Raw genomic sequence first — 14,847 nt, 5'->3', positions numbered from 1 at the left:
AATCTGTAGCTGTCTTGCTCTCTCGCTCTGTGTTTTGATTGCTGAAAGAGAGCCAAGATGGAGTAGACGGGAAGGAAGTTTAGGCGCCCAGCTCTGCTTCAAGTCTTGGCTGGTTGGAAACTGTTGTTCCAAAGAGCTTATTAGAGAAATGTGCTGATGTACCATGCTGTAGAAGGCTCATGGCAGAAAGAACCTGGTTCAAATCTGCTTCTGGAACGAACTTCTCTATGCTTCAGTTTCTTCATTCATAAAACCGCAATACCATCAGAAATTTGGTGAGATGGTACGCTCAGTGATGTGCCTGGCACCCAGTCAGGATACGAACAATCGCTATGTTTTCTGGGAAGACCTGATTTGAGCCGGGAGGGAGATGTACTTGGGCGAATCACCTCACAATGGCACCTGAATAATAAACTCATTTTCTGAATTCTGAGTTCAGCATTTTTTAAAATTCATTACATCGAGTGAAAGAATAGTATTAACGCATCCACTTGCAACATATGGGGCACTTATTATTTTAATATAAACACTTTTCTATGATACTTTCCTTTTCAAAAAGATTTCGATTGATTTCTTTCTCATCTAATTAATATATCACATTTACAGCCAGTGCACCGCGTGCCGTGGAAAAGCAAGACTTCAATTTTCAGGTCGTCAGCCACTGACACCACAGTCTGGCTTTAAACTGTTTGAAATTACACATGACATTTAGAGTTGAATAACATTTCCGATTGCTTCTGAAAAAGAACATTTCTTTTGACCTAATGTTATCTTCCTCCCTTTCAGCAAATAAATCACACTCATGCCCCAAGAGCTTCTGTTGTTCTTTATATTCCATTGACCAACCATGAAAGAGGAAGCCAATCAAATGCCAAGACTCAGCCACTTTCGAAGTTCTCTCCAACGGACTGCTGTCTCAGGATCCTAGGCTTTAAGAGGTAGCCATTTCCTTGGAGATTATTAAGCTCAATCCTTTGAGAGCTGATCTCTGAGGGGGTATGTCACTCATAAAGTCATCCAACTAGCTGGCGATTAAAACTGAGTGTTGAGAAGGATCTGGGAGCGTCATTGTTTCTAACTTAAAAGACTCTATGATGCCATGTCCTATGTCAGCCATAGACTGCTCAAATGCCTTTCTGCACTATTGGGAGTTCATTTGCACCACACAGGCTCAAATACAGCCTACTGCTTGCTTTTGCAGTAAATTTTTACTGGAAGGCAGACTCGCTCGTGCAGCTATCATGACTATGATGACAAAGTCAAGTCTTTGCTCAAGAGACCGTATGAAGGCAAAGCCTCAACTGTTTCCCACCTGGACTGTCAGAGAGCTCAGTTGTCTACCAAGCCGACTTAAAAGTCCTTCTCCACTGTCTTCACTCTGTACCAGACTTATTGCCAGAAGTTGGAAAAAAGGAGGCTAACAATAAGAGAGAAGAAAAACAGAGGGGAGGGCCTGCATTCATTTATTTAATTTGGATGGGAACTGTTCAGTGGGTTTTGTACATGTTCTCTTATTGAGTAGTCTATGGGATAGCTATGGTACGTCTTAGCTATGCATATGGAAACAGGCTTAGAGAGACAAGCACTCAGCTGCTTACATTTTTTTTTTTTTTTGGTTCTTTTTTTCGGAGCTGGGGACCGAACCCAGGGACTTGCGCTTGCTAGGTAAGCGCTCTACCACTGAGCTAAATCCCCAGCCCCCAGCTGCTTACATTTATATCACTAATACTTAGCTCAAGAATTTGGATCTAGCTTTCCCCAGTCTGAAAGTCTGTTCCTTCTAGCATACTGTGTGGGTTTTTCAAGGTTGTCTTCAACTTTAAAACAATGGGATCTATCATCCCTTAAATTTAACTACAAAATGTAATCAAGTTTAATCATCTAAATAAAAATATATTTAGTAGCAAGTCGTGTTTATTAAACAGATAAGAATAGACAAGATTGCCTGTCCTCACTCATTCACACAAGTAGGTGATTGGCCCTCAGAGAGGTGCACTGGTTGGCAGGCATTTAGCATTTTGTGTTATTGAAGAAATTCCGTGGCACATCAACAGCAGGTGGAAGTCCTGTGTGTGTAACCCGCTACACAATTAATTATGTAGATACCATATAGATGTGCTTTTACTTAATTAACAATTCCTCTTCTCGAGGCTTACTAAAATTCTCCAAATGACTGTGTACTGAGATCGCATAGTCTCCTCAGTTACTGACTTCTTTAGCACATATATTCCCAGGGCATGAATTCCACCAGTACATGTCAGGATACTTGGATGTATGTTTAGAAATCTGGAATTTCATTCTTTTGCATATGCAGTCAATCCTTTTTGTTGCTGCTGCTGGTGTGTGTGTGTGTGTGTGTGTGTGTGTGTGTGTGTGTGTGTAGTTCAGAGGACAGCTTTTAGGAGGAGTTGGTTTTCTCCTTGCACCTTGTCAAGGCACTATCTCTCCTGTTTTTGTAGCCCTCCACACTCCATGCTGGCCTGCAAGCTTTCAGTGATTCTCTTCTGTCTCTGCCTCACTTCTGGCCTAAGTAGTATGGGGGGTTGCAAATGCAAGACACCACATCTGGATGTTTATGGGTTTAGGATATCAAATTGGGATGATCAGGCTTACATGGCAAGGACTATAACCTCCTGATCCATTCATTTCATCAGCCCTGTGTAGACAACTTTGACACTGGGCCAACTCTAAAATTGAGGACCATGGGGAGAGCAGGTCAGCATGGGTTGCATGTTTGTCTCTGTCCCTAAGAGACCTCCCTTGTGTAGGCTTTCCATTTTCTTCCATAGTAGACACATAAATAGACGGTCAGAAAAGCATCATTCCTAGTCTTTGCTAATGAGGCTGGAAGGTTTTAGGAGGGACATACCACACTGTATATTTTCATCATCCATGAAGGCAGAGACCATTCTGTTTTCACTGCACTGTGTAGCTAGTTGTATTATATTTCTGTCATTGCATTTCTAACAAATTGTTAAAAATTGTAAAATTGTTTGCATTTGTACAGATTGACCAACTTAACTCTGATTTGTTCTCTGAGTATTAACTGAGGTTCATAGATACTCAGAATTTAGATAATAGAAAGGTACTTGTCTCCTGTATCATATCACCATCTTTCCTTCATGTCTAGCTATTGAAAAATGTCACTAAAACCATTATAGATAGAAGGCAAAAGGGAAATTGACCTCTGAACACGTGGAAGCTTAGTCTACTGTTGATTTGAATCTTATCTGTGCAGCTTAGGAATATTTAAGGCTAAGATAACAGGTTTTCAAATATGAGTATGTACCTGCATTCTCCCACCACTCATTTTACCAGCCAGCTCCTCTGTCCTCTTTAATTTCAATAATGACCTCAGTGGTATTTGTTACTTGTTAGAAATCACTATTATTAACTTTGGGTGAGACAACTAGCTCTCATTAAGAATGAAATATGTGTGACACTTTGTCATAGGGGCACTAAAAGCAAAAACTATCTGAGAGCTTCAAAACATCCCACATGGTAATTTTGATTGATTAGGTCCTAATGAGAAAAGCAACAGGCGCAGAATTGATAAAGGAAAGATGTCTACTATCATAGGAAGAATCACGATGAGACTATTCCTACGAAGTGCTTAAGATCACTAGATCTGCAGTAACAATATAAAGATATAACAAAAAGCAAATGTGGAGCTAGTGGGGACATCAAAAAGACTCCAATACAGCACTGCCACCAACTTGGGATTCGAAATGAGGGAGGAGGGAAGTCCCACACCCGCGGATCCCGGCCCGCAGCAGCTCTCTGCTCCCAGACCCGGTGAGAGAGAGACCCAACCGCCTGGTCAGGTGGGCATTCCTGAGGCTGCAGAGCGGAAGAGACCACCAACACTGCTCACCCCTGCCCACATCCCTGGCCCAAGAGGAAACTGTATAAGGCCTCTGGGCTCCCGTAGGGGAGGGCCCAGGAGCGGCAGGACCCCTGCCTGAGACACCACCGGAACCTGAAAGAAACAGACCGGATAAACAGTTCTCTGCACCCAAATCCCGTGGGAGGGAGAGCTAAACCTTCAGAGAGGCAGACAAGCCTGGGAAACCAGAAGAGACTGCTCCCTGCACACACATCTCGGACGCCAGAGGAAAAAGCCAAAGGCCATCTGGAACCCTGGTGCACTGAAGCTCCCGGAAGGGGCGGCACAGGTCTTCCTGGTTGCTGCCACTGTGGAGAGCCCGTGGGCAGCACCCCACGAGCGAACTTGAGCCTCAGGACCACAGGTAAGACCAAATTTTCTGCTGCAAGAAAGCTGCCTGGTGAACTCAAGACACAGGCCCACAGGAACAGCTGAAGACCTGTAGAGAGGAAAAACTACACGCCCGAAAGCAGAACACTCTGTCCCCATAACTGACTGAAAGAGAGGAAAACAGGTCTACAGCACTCCTGACACACAGGCTTATAGGACAGTCTAGCCACTGTCAGAAATAGCAGAACAAAGTAACACTAGAGATAATCTGATGGCGAGAGGCAAGCGCAGGAACCGAAGCAACAGAAACCAAGACTACATGGCACCATCGGAGCCCAATTCTCCCATCAAAACAAACATGGAATATCCAAACACACCAGAAAAGCAAGATCTAGTTTCAAAATCATTTTTGATCATGATGCTGGAGGACTTCAAGAAAGACGTGAAGAACTCCCTTAGAGAAAAAGTAGAAGCCTACAGAGAGGAATCGCAAAAATGCCTGAAAGAATTCCAGGAAAACATAAATAAACAAGCAGAAGCCCATAGAGAGGAGACACAAAAATCCCTGAAAGAATTCCAGGAAAACACAATCAAACAGTTGAAGGAATTGAGGATGGAAATAGAAGCAATCAAGAAAGAACACAGGGAAACAGCCCTGGATATACAAAACCAAAAGAAGAGACAAGGAGCTGTAGATACAAGCTTCACCAACAGAATACAAGAGATGGAAGAGAGAATCTCAGGAGCAGAAGATTCCATAGAGATCATTGACTCAACTGTCAAGGATAATGTAAAGCGGAAAAAGCTACTGGTCCAAAACATACAGGAAATCCAGGACTCAATGAGAAGATCAAACCTAAGGATAATAGGTATAGAAGAGAGTGAAGACTCCCAGCTCAAAGGACCAGTAAATATCTTCAACAAAATCATAGAAGAAAACTTCCCTAACCTAAAAAAAGAGATACCCATAGACATACAAGAAGCCTACCGAACTCCAAATAGATTGGACCAGAAAAGAAACACCTCCCGTCACATAATTGTCAAAACACCAAACGCACAAAAAAAAGAAAGAATATTAAAAGCAGTAAGGGAAAAAGGTCAAGTAACATATAAAGGCAGACCTATCAGAATCACACCAGACTTCTCGCCAGAAACTATGAAGGCCAGAAGATCCTGGACTGATGTCATACAGACCCTAAGAGAACACAAATGCCAGCCCAGGTTACTGTATCCAGCAAAACTCTCAATTAACATTGATGGAGAAACCAAGATATTCCATGACAAAACCAAATTTACACAATATCTTTCTACAAATCCAGCACTACAAAGGATAATAAATGGTAAAGCCCAACATAAGGAGGCAAGCTATACCCTAGAAGAAGCAAGAAACTAATCGTCTTGGCAACAAAACAAAGAGAATGAAAGCACACAAACATAACCTTACATCCAAATATGAATATAACGAGAAGCAATAATCACTATTCCTTAATATCTCTCAATATCAATGGCCTCAACTCCCCAATAAAAAGACATAGATTAACAAACTGGATACGCAATGAGGACCCTGCATTCTGCTGCCTACAGGAAACATACCTCAGAGACAAAGACAGACACTACCTCAGAGTGAAAGGCTGGAAAACAACTTTCCAAGCAAATGGTCAGAAGAAGCAAGCTGGAGTAGCCATTCTAATATCAAATAAAATCAATTTCCAACTAAAAGTCATCAAAAAAGATAAGGAAGGACACTTCATATTCATCAAAGGAAAAATCCACCAAGATGAACTCTCAATCCTAAATATCTATGCCCCAAATACAAGGGCACCTACATACGTAAAAGAAACCTTACTAAAGGTCAAAACACACATTGCACCTCACACAATAATAGTGGGAGATTTCAACACCCCACTCTCATCAATGGACAGATCATGGAAACAGAAATTAAACAGTGATGTCGACAGACTAAGAGAAGTCATGAGGCAAATGGACTTAACAGATATTTATAGAACATTCTATCCTAAAGCAAAAGGATATAACTTCTTCTCAGCTCCTCATGGTACTTTCTCCAAAATTGACCATATAATTGGTCAAAAAACGGGCCTCAACAGGTACAGAAAGATAGAAATAATCCCATGCGTGCTATCGGACCACCACGGCCTAAAACTGGTCTTCAATAACAATAAGGGAAGAATGCCCACATATACGTGGAAATTGAACAATGCTCTACTCAATGATAACCTGGTCAAGGAAGAAATAAAGAAAGAAATTAAAAACTTTTTAGAATTTAATGAAAATGAAGGTACAACATACCCAAACTTATGGGACACAATGAAAGCTGTGCTAAGAGGAAAACTCATAGCGCTGAGTGCCTGCAGAAAGAAACAGGAAAGAGCATATGTCAGCAGCTTGACAGCACACCTAAAAGCTCTAGAACAAAAAGAAGCAAATACACCCAGGAGGAGTAGAAGGCAGGAAATAATCAAACTCAGAGCTGAAATCAACCAAGTAGAAACAAAAAGGACCATAGAAAGAATCAACAGAACCAAAAGCTGGTTCTTTGAGAAAATCAACAAGATAGATAAACCCTTAGCCAGACTAACGAGAGGACACAGAGAGTGCGTCCAAATTAAGAAAATCAGAAATGAAAAGGGAGACATAACTACAGATTCAGAGGAAATTCAAAAAATCATCAGATCTTACTATAAAAACCTATATTCAACAAAACTTGAAAATCTTCAGGAAATGGACAATTTCCTAGACAGATACCAGGTATCGAAGTTAAATCAGGAACAGATAAACCAGTTAAACAACCCCATAACTCCTAAGGAAATAGAAGCAGTCATTAAAGGTCTCCCAACCAAAAAGAGCCCAGATCCAGACGGGTTTAGTGCAGAATTCTATCAAACCTTCATAGAAGACCTCATACCAATATTATCCAAACTATTCCACAAAATTGAAACAGATGGAGCACTACCGAATTCCTTCTACGAAGCCACAATTACTCTTATACCTAAACCACACAAAGACACAACAAAGAAAGAGAACTTCAGACCAATTTCCCTTATGAATATCGACGCAAAAATACTCAATAAAATTCTGGCAAACCGAATTCAAGAGCACATCAAAACAATCATCCACCATGATCAAGTAGGCTTCATCCCAGGCATGCAGGGATGGTTTAATATACGGAAAACCATCAACGTGATCCATTATATAAACAAACTGAAAGAACAGAACCACATGATCATTTCATTAGATGCTGAGAAAGCATTTGACAAAATTCAACACCCCTTCATGATAAAAGTCCTGGAAGAATAGGAATTCAAGGCCCATACCTAAACATAGTAAAAGCCATATACAGCAAAGCAGTTGCTAACATTAAACTAAATGGAGAGAAACTTGAAGCAATCCCACTAAAATCCGGGACTAGACAAGGCTGCCCACTCTCTCCCTACTTATTCAATATAGTTCTTGAAGTTCTAGCCAGAGCAATCAGACAACAAAAGGAGATCAAGGGGATACAGATCGGAAAAGAAGAGGTCAAAATATCACTATTTGCAGACGACATGATAGTATATTTAAGTGATCCCAAAAGTTCCACCAGAGAACTACTAAAGCTGATAAACAACTTCAGCAAAGTGGCTGGGTATAAAATTAACTCAAATAAATCAGTTGCCTTCCTCTATACAAAAGAGAAACAAGCCGAGAAAGAAATTAGGGAAACGACACCCTTCATAATAGACCCAAATAATATAAAGTACCTCGGTGTGACTTTAACCAAGCAAGTAAAAGATCTGTACAATAAGAACTTCAAGACACTGAGGAAAGAAATTGAAGAAGACCTCAGAAGATGGAAAGATCTCCCATGCTCATGGATTGGCAGGATTAATATAGTAAAAATGGCCATTTTACCAAAAGCAATCTACAGATTCAATGCAATCCCCATCAAAATACCAATCCAATTCTTCAAAGAGTTAGACAGAACAATTTGCAAATTCATCTGGAATAACAAAAAACCCAGGATAGCTAAAGCTATCCTCAACAATAAAAGGACTTCAGGGGGAATCACTATCCCTGAACTCAAGCAGTATTACAGAGCAATAGTGATAAAAACTGCATGGTATTGGTACAGAGACAGACAGATAGACCAATGGAATAGAATTGAAGACCCAGAAATGAACGCACACACCTATGGTCACTTGATTTTTGACAAAGGAGCCAAAACCATCCAATGGAAAAAAGATAGCATTTTCAGCAAATGGTGCTGGTTCAACTGGAGGGCAACATGTAGAAGAATGCAGATCGATCCATGCTTATCACCCTGTACAAAGCTTAAGTCCAAGTGGATCAAGGACCTCCACATCAAACCAGACACACTCAAACTAATAGAAGAAAAACTAGGGAAGCATCTGGAACACATGGGCACTGGAAAAAATTTCCTGAACAAAACACCAATGGCTTACGCTCTAAGATCAAGAATCGACAAATGGGATCTCATAAAACTGCAAAGCTTCTGTAAGGCAAAGGACACTGTGGTTAGGACAAAACGGCAACCAACAGATTGGCAAAAGATCTTTACCAATCCTACAACAGATAGAGGCCTTATATCCAAAATATACAAAGAACTCAAGAAGTTAGACCGCAGGGAAACAAATAACCCTATTAAAAAATGGGGTTCAGAGCTAAACAAAGAATTCACAGCTGAGGAATGCCGAATGGCTGAGAAACACCTAAAGAAATGTTCAACATCTTTAGTCATAAGGGAAATGCAAATCAAAACAACCCTGAGATTTCACCTCACACCAGTGAGAATGGTTAAGATCAATAACTCAGGTGACAGCAAATGCTGGCGAGGATGCGGAGAAAGAGGAACACTCCTCCATTGTTGGTGGGGTTGCAGACTGGTACAACCATTCTGGAAATCAGTCTGGAGGTTCCTCAGAAAATTGGACATTGAACTGCCTGAGGATCCAGCTATACCTCTCTTGGCCATATACCCAAAAGATTCCTCAACATACAAAAGAGACACGTGCTCCACTATGTTCATCGCAGCCTTATTTATAATAGCCAGAAACTGGAAAGAACCCAGATGCCCTTCAACAGAGGAATGGATTCAGAAAATGTGGTACATCTACACAATGGAATATTACTCAGCTATCAAAAACAACGAGTTTATGAAATTCGTAGGCAAATGGTTGGAACTGGAAAATATCATCCTGAGTGAGCTAACCCATTCACAGAAAGACATACATGGTATGCACTCATTGATAAGTGGCTATTAGCCCAAATGCTTGAATTACCCTAGATCCCTAGAACAAACGAAACTCAAGACGGATGATCAAAATGTGAATGCTTCACTCCTTCTTTAAATGAGGAAAAAGAATACCCTTGGCAGGGAAGGGAGAGGCAAAGATTAAAACAGAGACTGAAGGAACACCCATTCAGAGCCTGCCCCACATATGACCCATACATATACAGCCACCCAATTAGAGAAGATGGATGAAGCAAAGAAGTGCAGGCCTACAGGAGCCGGATGTAGATCGCTCCTAAGAGACACAGCCAGAATACAGCAAATACAGAGGCGAATGCCAGCAGCAAACCACTGAACTGAGAATAGGCCCCCGTTGAAGGAATCAGAGAAAGAACTGGAAGAGCTTGAAGGGGCTCGAGACCCCAAAAGTACAACAATGTCAAGCAACCAGAGCTTCCAGGGACTAAGCCACTACCTAAAGACCATACATGGACTGACCCTGGACTCTGACCCCATAGGTAGCAATGAATATCCTAGTAAGAGCACCAGTGGAAGGGGAAGCCCTGGGTCCTGCTAAGACTGAACCCCCAGTGAACTAGACTATGGGGGAGGGCGGCAATGGGGGGAGGGTTGGGAGGGGAACACCCATAAGGAAAGGGAGGGGGGAGGGGGATGTTTGCCCGGAAACCGGGAAAGGGAATAACACTTGAAATGTATATAAGAAATACTCAAGTTAATAAAAAAAAAAAAAAAGAAATGAGAGAGGAGGTAGACTTCATAAGCCATCAGAGCTAGGGAAGAAAGGCAACTGTGTGAAATCACTTTTGCCAGGCTCTTTCTGCTCTACACAATTAAGAAAGCACATTTCACAATAGAAGCCTCCAAGAATTCAACTCACTGTTCACTTCCACCTAAAGTGAACCAGCTACGCTTAAATAATCATCAGACGGCCGGCTTACACTGACTGTGGTGAGCAGGTCAAAGTCTGTTTCCAACTAGAGAATTGCTCCTTGCGACAGTATCTCCTTGTCATCTCTCCTTCCCGGGGAAGGACCCCTTCAGTCACAGGGTAACTGTGCCCAACAGAGTGAAATAGCAAGTCCCAGTTCCTAGGACTTGCTAGATGCAAAAGAGAGAGGAGTGGATTTGATGTCTATGAAATTAAGACATTTTTCCATGTGATGCTCTCCCCACACAGAAGAGGCTGACCTGGGCATTTGTGACAAGAAGGACAGAGAGCTAGCATGGTAGTCTAACACGTGCAACCCCCTCATTAGTTTGAGAGAATACCGAAGGGGCGAGGTGAACACCACCCTTCCCTTGAGAGCAGCTGGGTCAAATGCTCGACCTGGATGTCAGTGATGCTAATGCTGAGGTACAAGAATAGGCTAGATAATTACCAGAAATGAGATTTTTTTTTTCGGAGCTGGGGACTGAACCCAGGGCCTTGAGTTTGCTAGGCAAGCGCTCTACCACTGAGCTAAATCCCCAACCCCCAGAAATGAGATATTTAAAAGCAACCCAGTCTCTCTAAAAACTGTCCATTTGATCCTTTGTCTGGGTTAATGGGAGTGAGATTCTTATTGTGTAGAGAGAATAAACTAAAAAAATTAAATGCATAAAATAATTCATTATTTAAATGTGTTAATATATACAGATGTCTAGAAAACACAGCAGATCTAGAGATATGACTCACTGGGAGTCATGCATAAAGTCATGAGGCTCAAAGTTCAATCCTTTCTGTAGCAAAATCAAACACACACACACACACACACACACACACACACTCACACACACACCATGCACAGGCACATGAAAATACAAAGTCTTCAGTGCTTAAACAAGGCAAAATTGCAAATGTACCTTGCCTTCTCAAGTCCTTTTATGGCTGACAATTGCGTGTGATTATGTGCACTTTTCCTAGAACACACTTTACAGCACTGTTGCATTGTGTTTATGATAATCAGAGATACAATTGTTCTGTGGCCCAACAGTTTACGGGAAATTCTAGGTGACCAGTGTTAATAGGAATGTCTTTATTGTGGAGTTTCACTGTTTTTTCACTACCCCAATAGACTTTGTGATTCATCCTTGAATTTATCACGTAATATTCATTCTCCATAGCCCCCTTTTCGTGAAGCAACCATGGAACTAGTGGTGCTCGGTATTTGATTTCAGATATTCTGATTTGGACACATTTCTAATGTCGGTCTCTTCTGTGAAAGAAATTTCGCCACTGAGGAATTGTAATTCTGTAAGGTTCCACAGGGTGTGGTTCTGAATCCCAGCTGCCTAGAAGAATCCTTGAGCAACTTCAAACATGCCAGTGTGGGGTCCCTACCCTAGCAGCATAGCCAGGGCCTTGGAGGATGAATTGACCAGTAGTAAGCTTTAGGGCTACACATCCTAAGAGTTATACCCCTCCTTACCAGCCTGGGAGCCATGGACCAAACAATGTGAATTCTTCTTAAATGATGAATGCAAGACCATGAACTCCATGGAACTTGCCTCCCCATTCTACCAAATACCAACAGTGTTAGGAAGTCTTGTTTGCATATGTGTAAAATCAGAGATATGCCAAGCCTGATTGTGTGTATGCCTTTAGACTCATCATTCTGGAGGCAGATACAAGTGCATGTGAGTTCCAGGCCAGCCTGGTCTATAGAGCATGTCTCAAAGCCCCTACTTAGGAAGACCAAGTCTTTAAGCCGGCATATAGTGCATGCCTTTAATTCCAGCTCTCAGGAGGCTGAGGCAGATAGATCGCTGTTGAGTTCAAGGCCAGCCTGATGTATATAGACAGTTCCAGGACAGCCATGGCTACATGAAGAGACCCTGTCTCAAGAACAACCAAGTAAACAAACACAAAAAAATGAGACCAAACACTTAAACAGGCTTATGTGACATTCTTACAGATAGTGAATAAGCCCTTGAAAAGATATGCAACCTTGGCAGTCATTAGGAAAATTAAAATTCTAAAAACCAATGCTACTATACACCTACTATGGCTAAGTTGGACCAAAGTCATGTTTCTGGGAATAAATCTTGCTCTCTATAAAATTATAAATAAATAGAAGTAAAGAATCCAGAAAAATAGAGACGATATTTTATAGAGGATTTGGGGCCCAAGAAGGGAAATGATAAGAGGCACTAACACAAAAAGCTTTATTCAAGTGTCCTTCAGAGATCCAAACCAACCAGAGCAGTGAGGGAGCCTCAACCAGAGGAGGAGAAATTTCAAGCACTCCCAGCAGAGGAGAGGGGACAGTGGGAGCCGCCTGCCTGAGTAGGTGACATGGCTGGGAGGGTATGGGTCAACAGCTAGCAGGCTAGTAGGGCCTGTGGTCTTAGGACCATGAGACTCTACCAGTGTGGTGGACAGTAAGGAGTGAAAGAGGTTTCTATGGATACGCAAAGCAGGTAGCCTCCAGACTGGCAGTTCTCAACTTGTGGGTCTCGACCCGTCTGTGGGTTATACAGCAGGTATCCTGCATATCAAATATTTACATTGCAATTCATAACAGTAGAAAATTATAGCTATAAAGTAGCAAGGAAATGATTTTCTGGGTGGGGATCAAAGGAACATGAGGAGTTATTTTAAAGGATCGTGCCATTAGAACCGTTGAGAGTCACTACTCTAGGTGGTAGGTAGCCGCTTAAACATGTAGAACGTTAGCACTGAAGGCCAGGCTCTTACATACAGGGTCTTAGCTTGTGGTGAACAACCTATGAAATCCACCCGGGAGGACCATCATGTTGGCCCACTTCTATAGCATACCTGCTCTGCAGAACTGTTAAAGGCTAGCAGGGACAAAATGCTGGCTTAGACAGAGCAGAACGTGGTAGAGACAGGAAGGCCAGCAGACAGCACAGGCTGTGTGGGAGAAGTCCTAATTAAACCCTGTCCTCCACCTTGAAAGGTACCAACAAATGTTGAGTGACTGTCCCTCTGGTTCCAACTCTTGGAATCCCATGTAGCCCTTGGATCATGCGGAGGTCAGAGTTATTTTTCTCTTGAAATGTTGAGAGAGCTCCTGCCCTTCCCTTGAAGGTATGGGGGGAAGATGGGTGCATCTATGAAAGAACGGATATGTGCAGACGTCCAGACATGTGCAGTCATTTGGATCCAAAGCCTCTGTGGAGCAGAGGAAAGCCAGTACTCTAGCTTGCCTGTCCTCCCATGGTGGCCTCCTTGTCTGCACAATACCCACCTCACACAGAATTTACTCTTTCACCAAAATGTCCCTTAGAGGGAATGTTTGCGCCTTATGGTAGCATTATAAATAAGATACATGTAAGAAATTATTAAACTAGAAAAGACACTATTTGATCACCACAGGAATCAACAGATGCTAAACTTAGAGCATAAACACGTTAAACAGGGATGAGTGTGTAGTCTCACAGTGTCTCCCCACAGATGCTTATTAATTACAAAGGAAAACAATAATTACAATGGAAGAATTCGCCAGATGCTGCCTTAGCCCTATGATCAAAAGTAGCTTGTCAGCAACTTGGGCCTCCTGCTGTGAGGCAAGGAGCAAACACAGCGTCACTTTTATATATTTTTAGTGAAACTGCATCACCTCTGTTTAACTAAGAGGGAACCTTAGTGAACTGAACCTGAAGGAGATTTTATAAAGTAACTGACCATGATTCTTTGAAGCTGCCAGGGTCCTGGGACCAAGGAAATATGGAGGAAATCTTCCTGGAGGAAGCAACAATAGAATTAGCTAATGTGGGATCCTGGCTTGAATGCAGGGTCCAGAGGGGAGTGCTAATCCTTTGATTGTAATATGAGCTCCTGATTCTATGTCTTTCAGGGTCATTGTTCTGATTTTGAGATTGTTACGTGAGATGTGAATGCTTGGCCATCACGGCGAAGGGCAAGTGTAACTTGATACCATTTTCTCAACTCTTTATAACCCTGCCAACTTTCAAAATAAAAAAATTTAAAAAATGACTTTCATATCCTGGTACTTAGAGATAACAGGGTCATTATTCAAGGAGATTTTCCCCATCTTAGGTGTTTTGCGATAAGAAAGGTGAGAGAGGTCCAAAATATGTGTTTTAATAAGTATGTCCTACGATGCTGGTGCAGCATACAACCCCATCCTAAAACTTGGCTGGAGGAGTTACTGGAAAAGACAACAAAAGAGTCAACGGCTGGAGGGGTGGGAGGGAGAGGGAGGTGATGAGAAGAAACTGGGTGTTCCTGAACACGGGCTTCAGGACTTCTGACTAAGGGGCGCAGAGGGAGAAGAGGCAGCTATGAGGTAACATCACATCATGAAAGACATTATATATAAGTCATTCCAGGGCCTGAAGAGACCGGGAGATTAATAGACACTGCTGACTTTACATACTTGAGCTCTTGGCAGCTGCT

General features: G+C 42.1%; 1 protein-coding gene across 2 annotated transcripts in view; it reads left to right on the top strand.

The window, feature by feature from the left end:
* Dpys (dihydropyrimidinase) overlaps nucleotides 1-14,424 on the top strand; it is a 106,618-nt gene extending 92,194 nt beyond the window's left edge. For both annotated transcript variants that reach the window (XM_039079862.2, XM_039079861.2), the window contains one exon: nucleotides 14,285-14,424. In XM_039079862.2, coding sequence (XP_038935790.1) covers nucleotides 14,285-14,317 — 33 coding nt within the window. In that variant the 3' untranslated portion in view covers nucleotides 14,318-14,424. The remainder of the gene's footprint in view (nucleotides 1-14,284) is intronic.
* Nucleotides 14,425-14,847: the final 423 nt, after the last annotated feature.

Source organism: Rattus norvegicus, chromosome 7 (genome assembly GCF_036323735.1).
Source record: "Rattus norvegicus strain BN/NHsdMcwi chromosome 7, GRCr8, whole genome shotgun sequence".
NCBI lineage: Eukaryota > Metazoa > Chordata > Mammalia > Rodentia > Muridae > Rattus > Rattus norvegicus.
The sequence above is the reverse complement of the archived record's forward strand: the minus strand, read 5'-3'. Positions and strand labels throughout refer to the sequence as shown.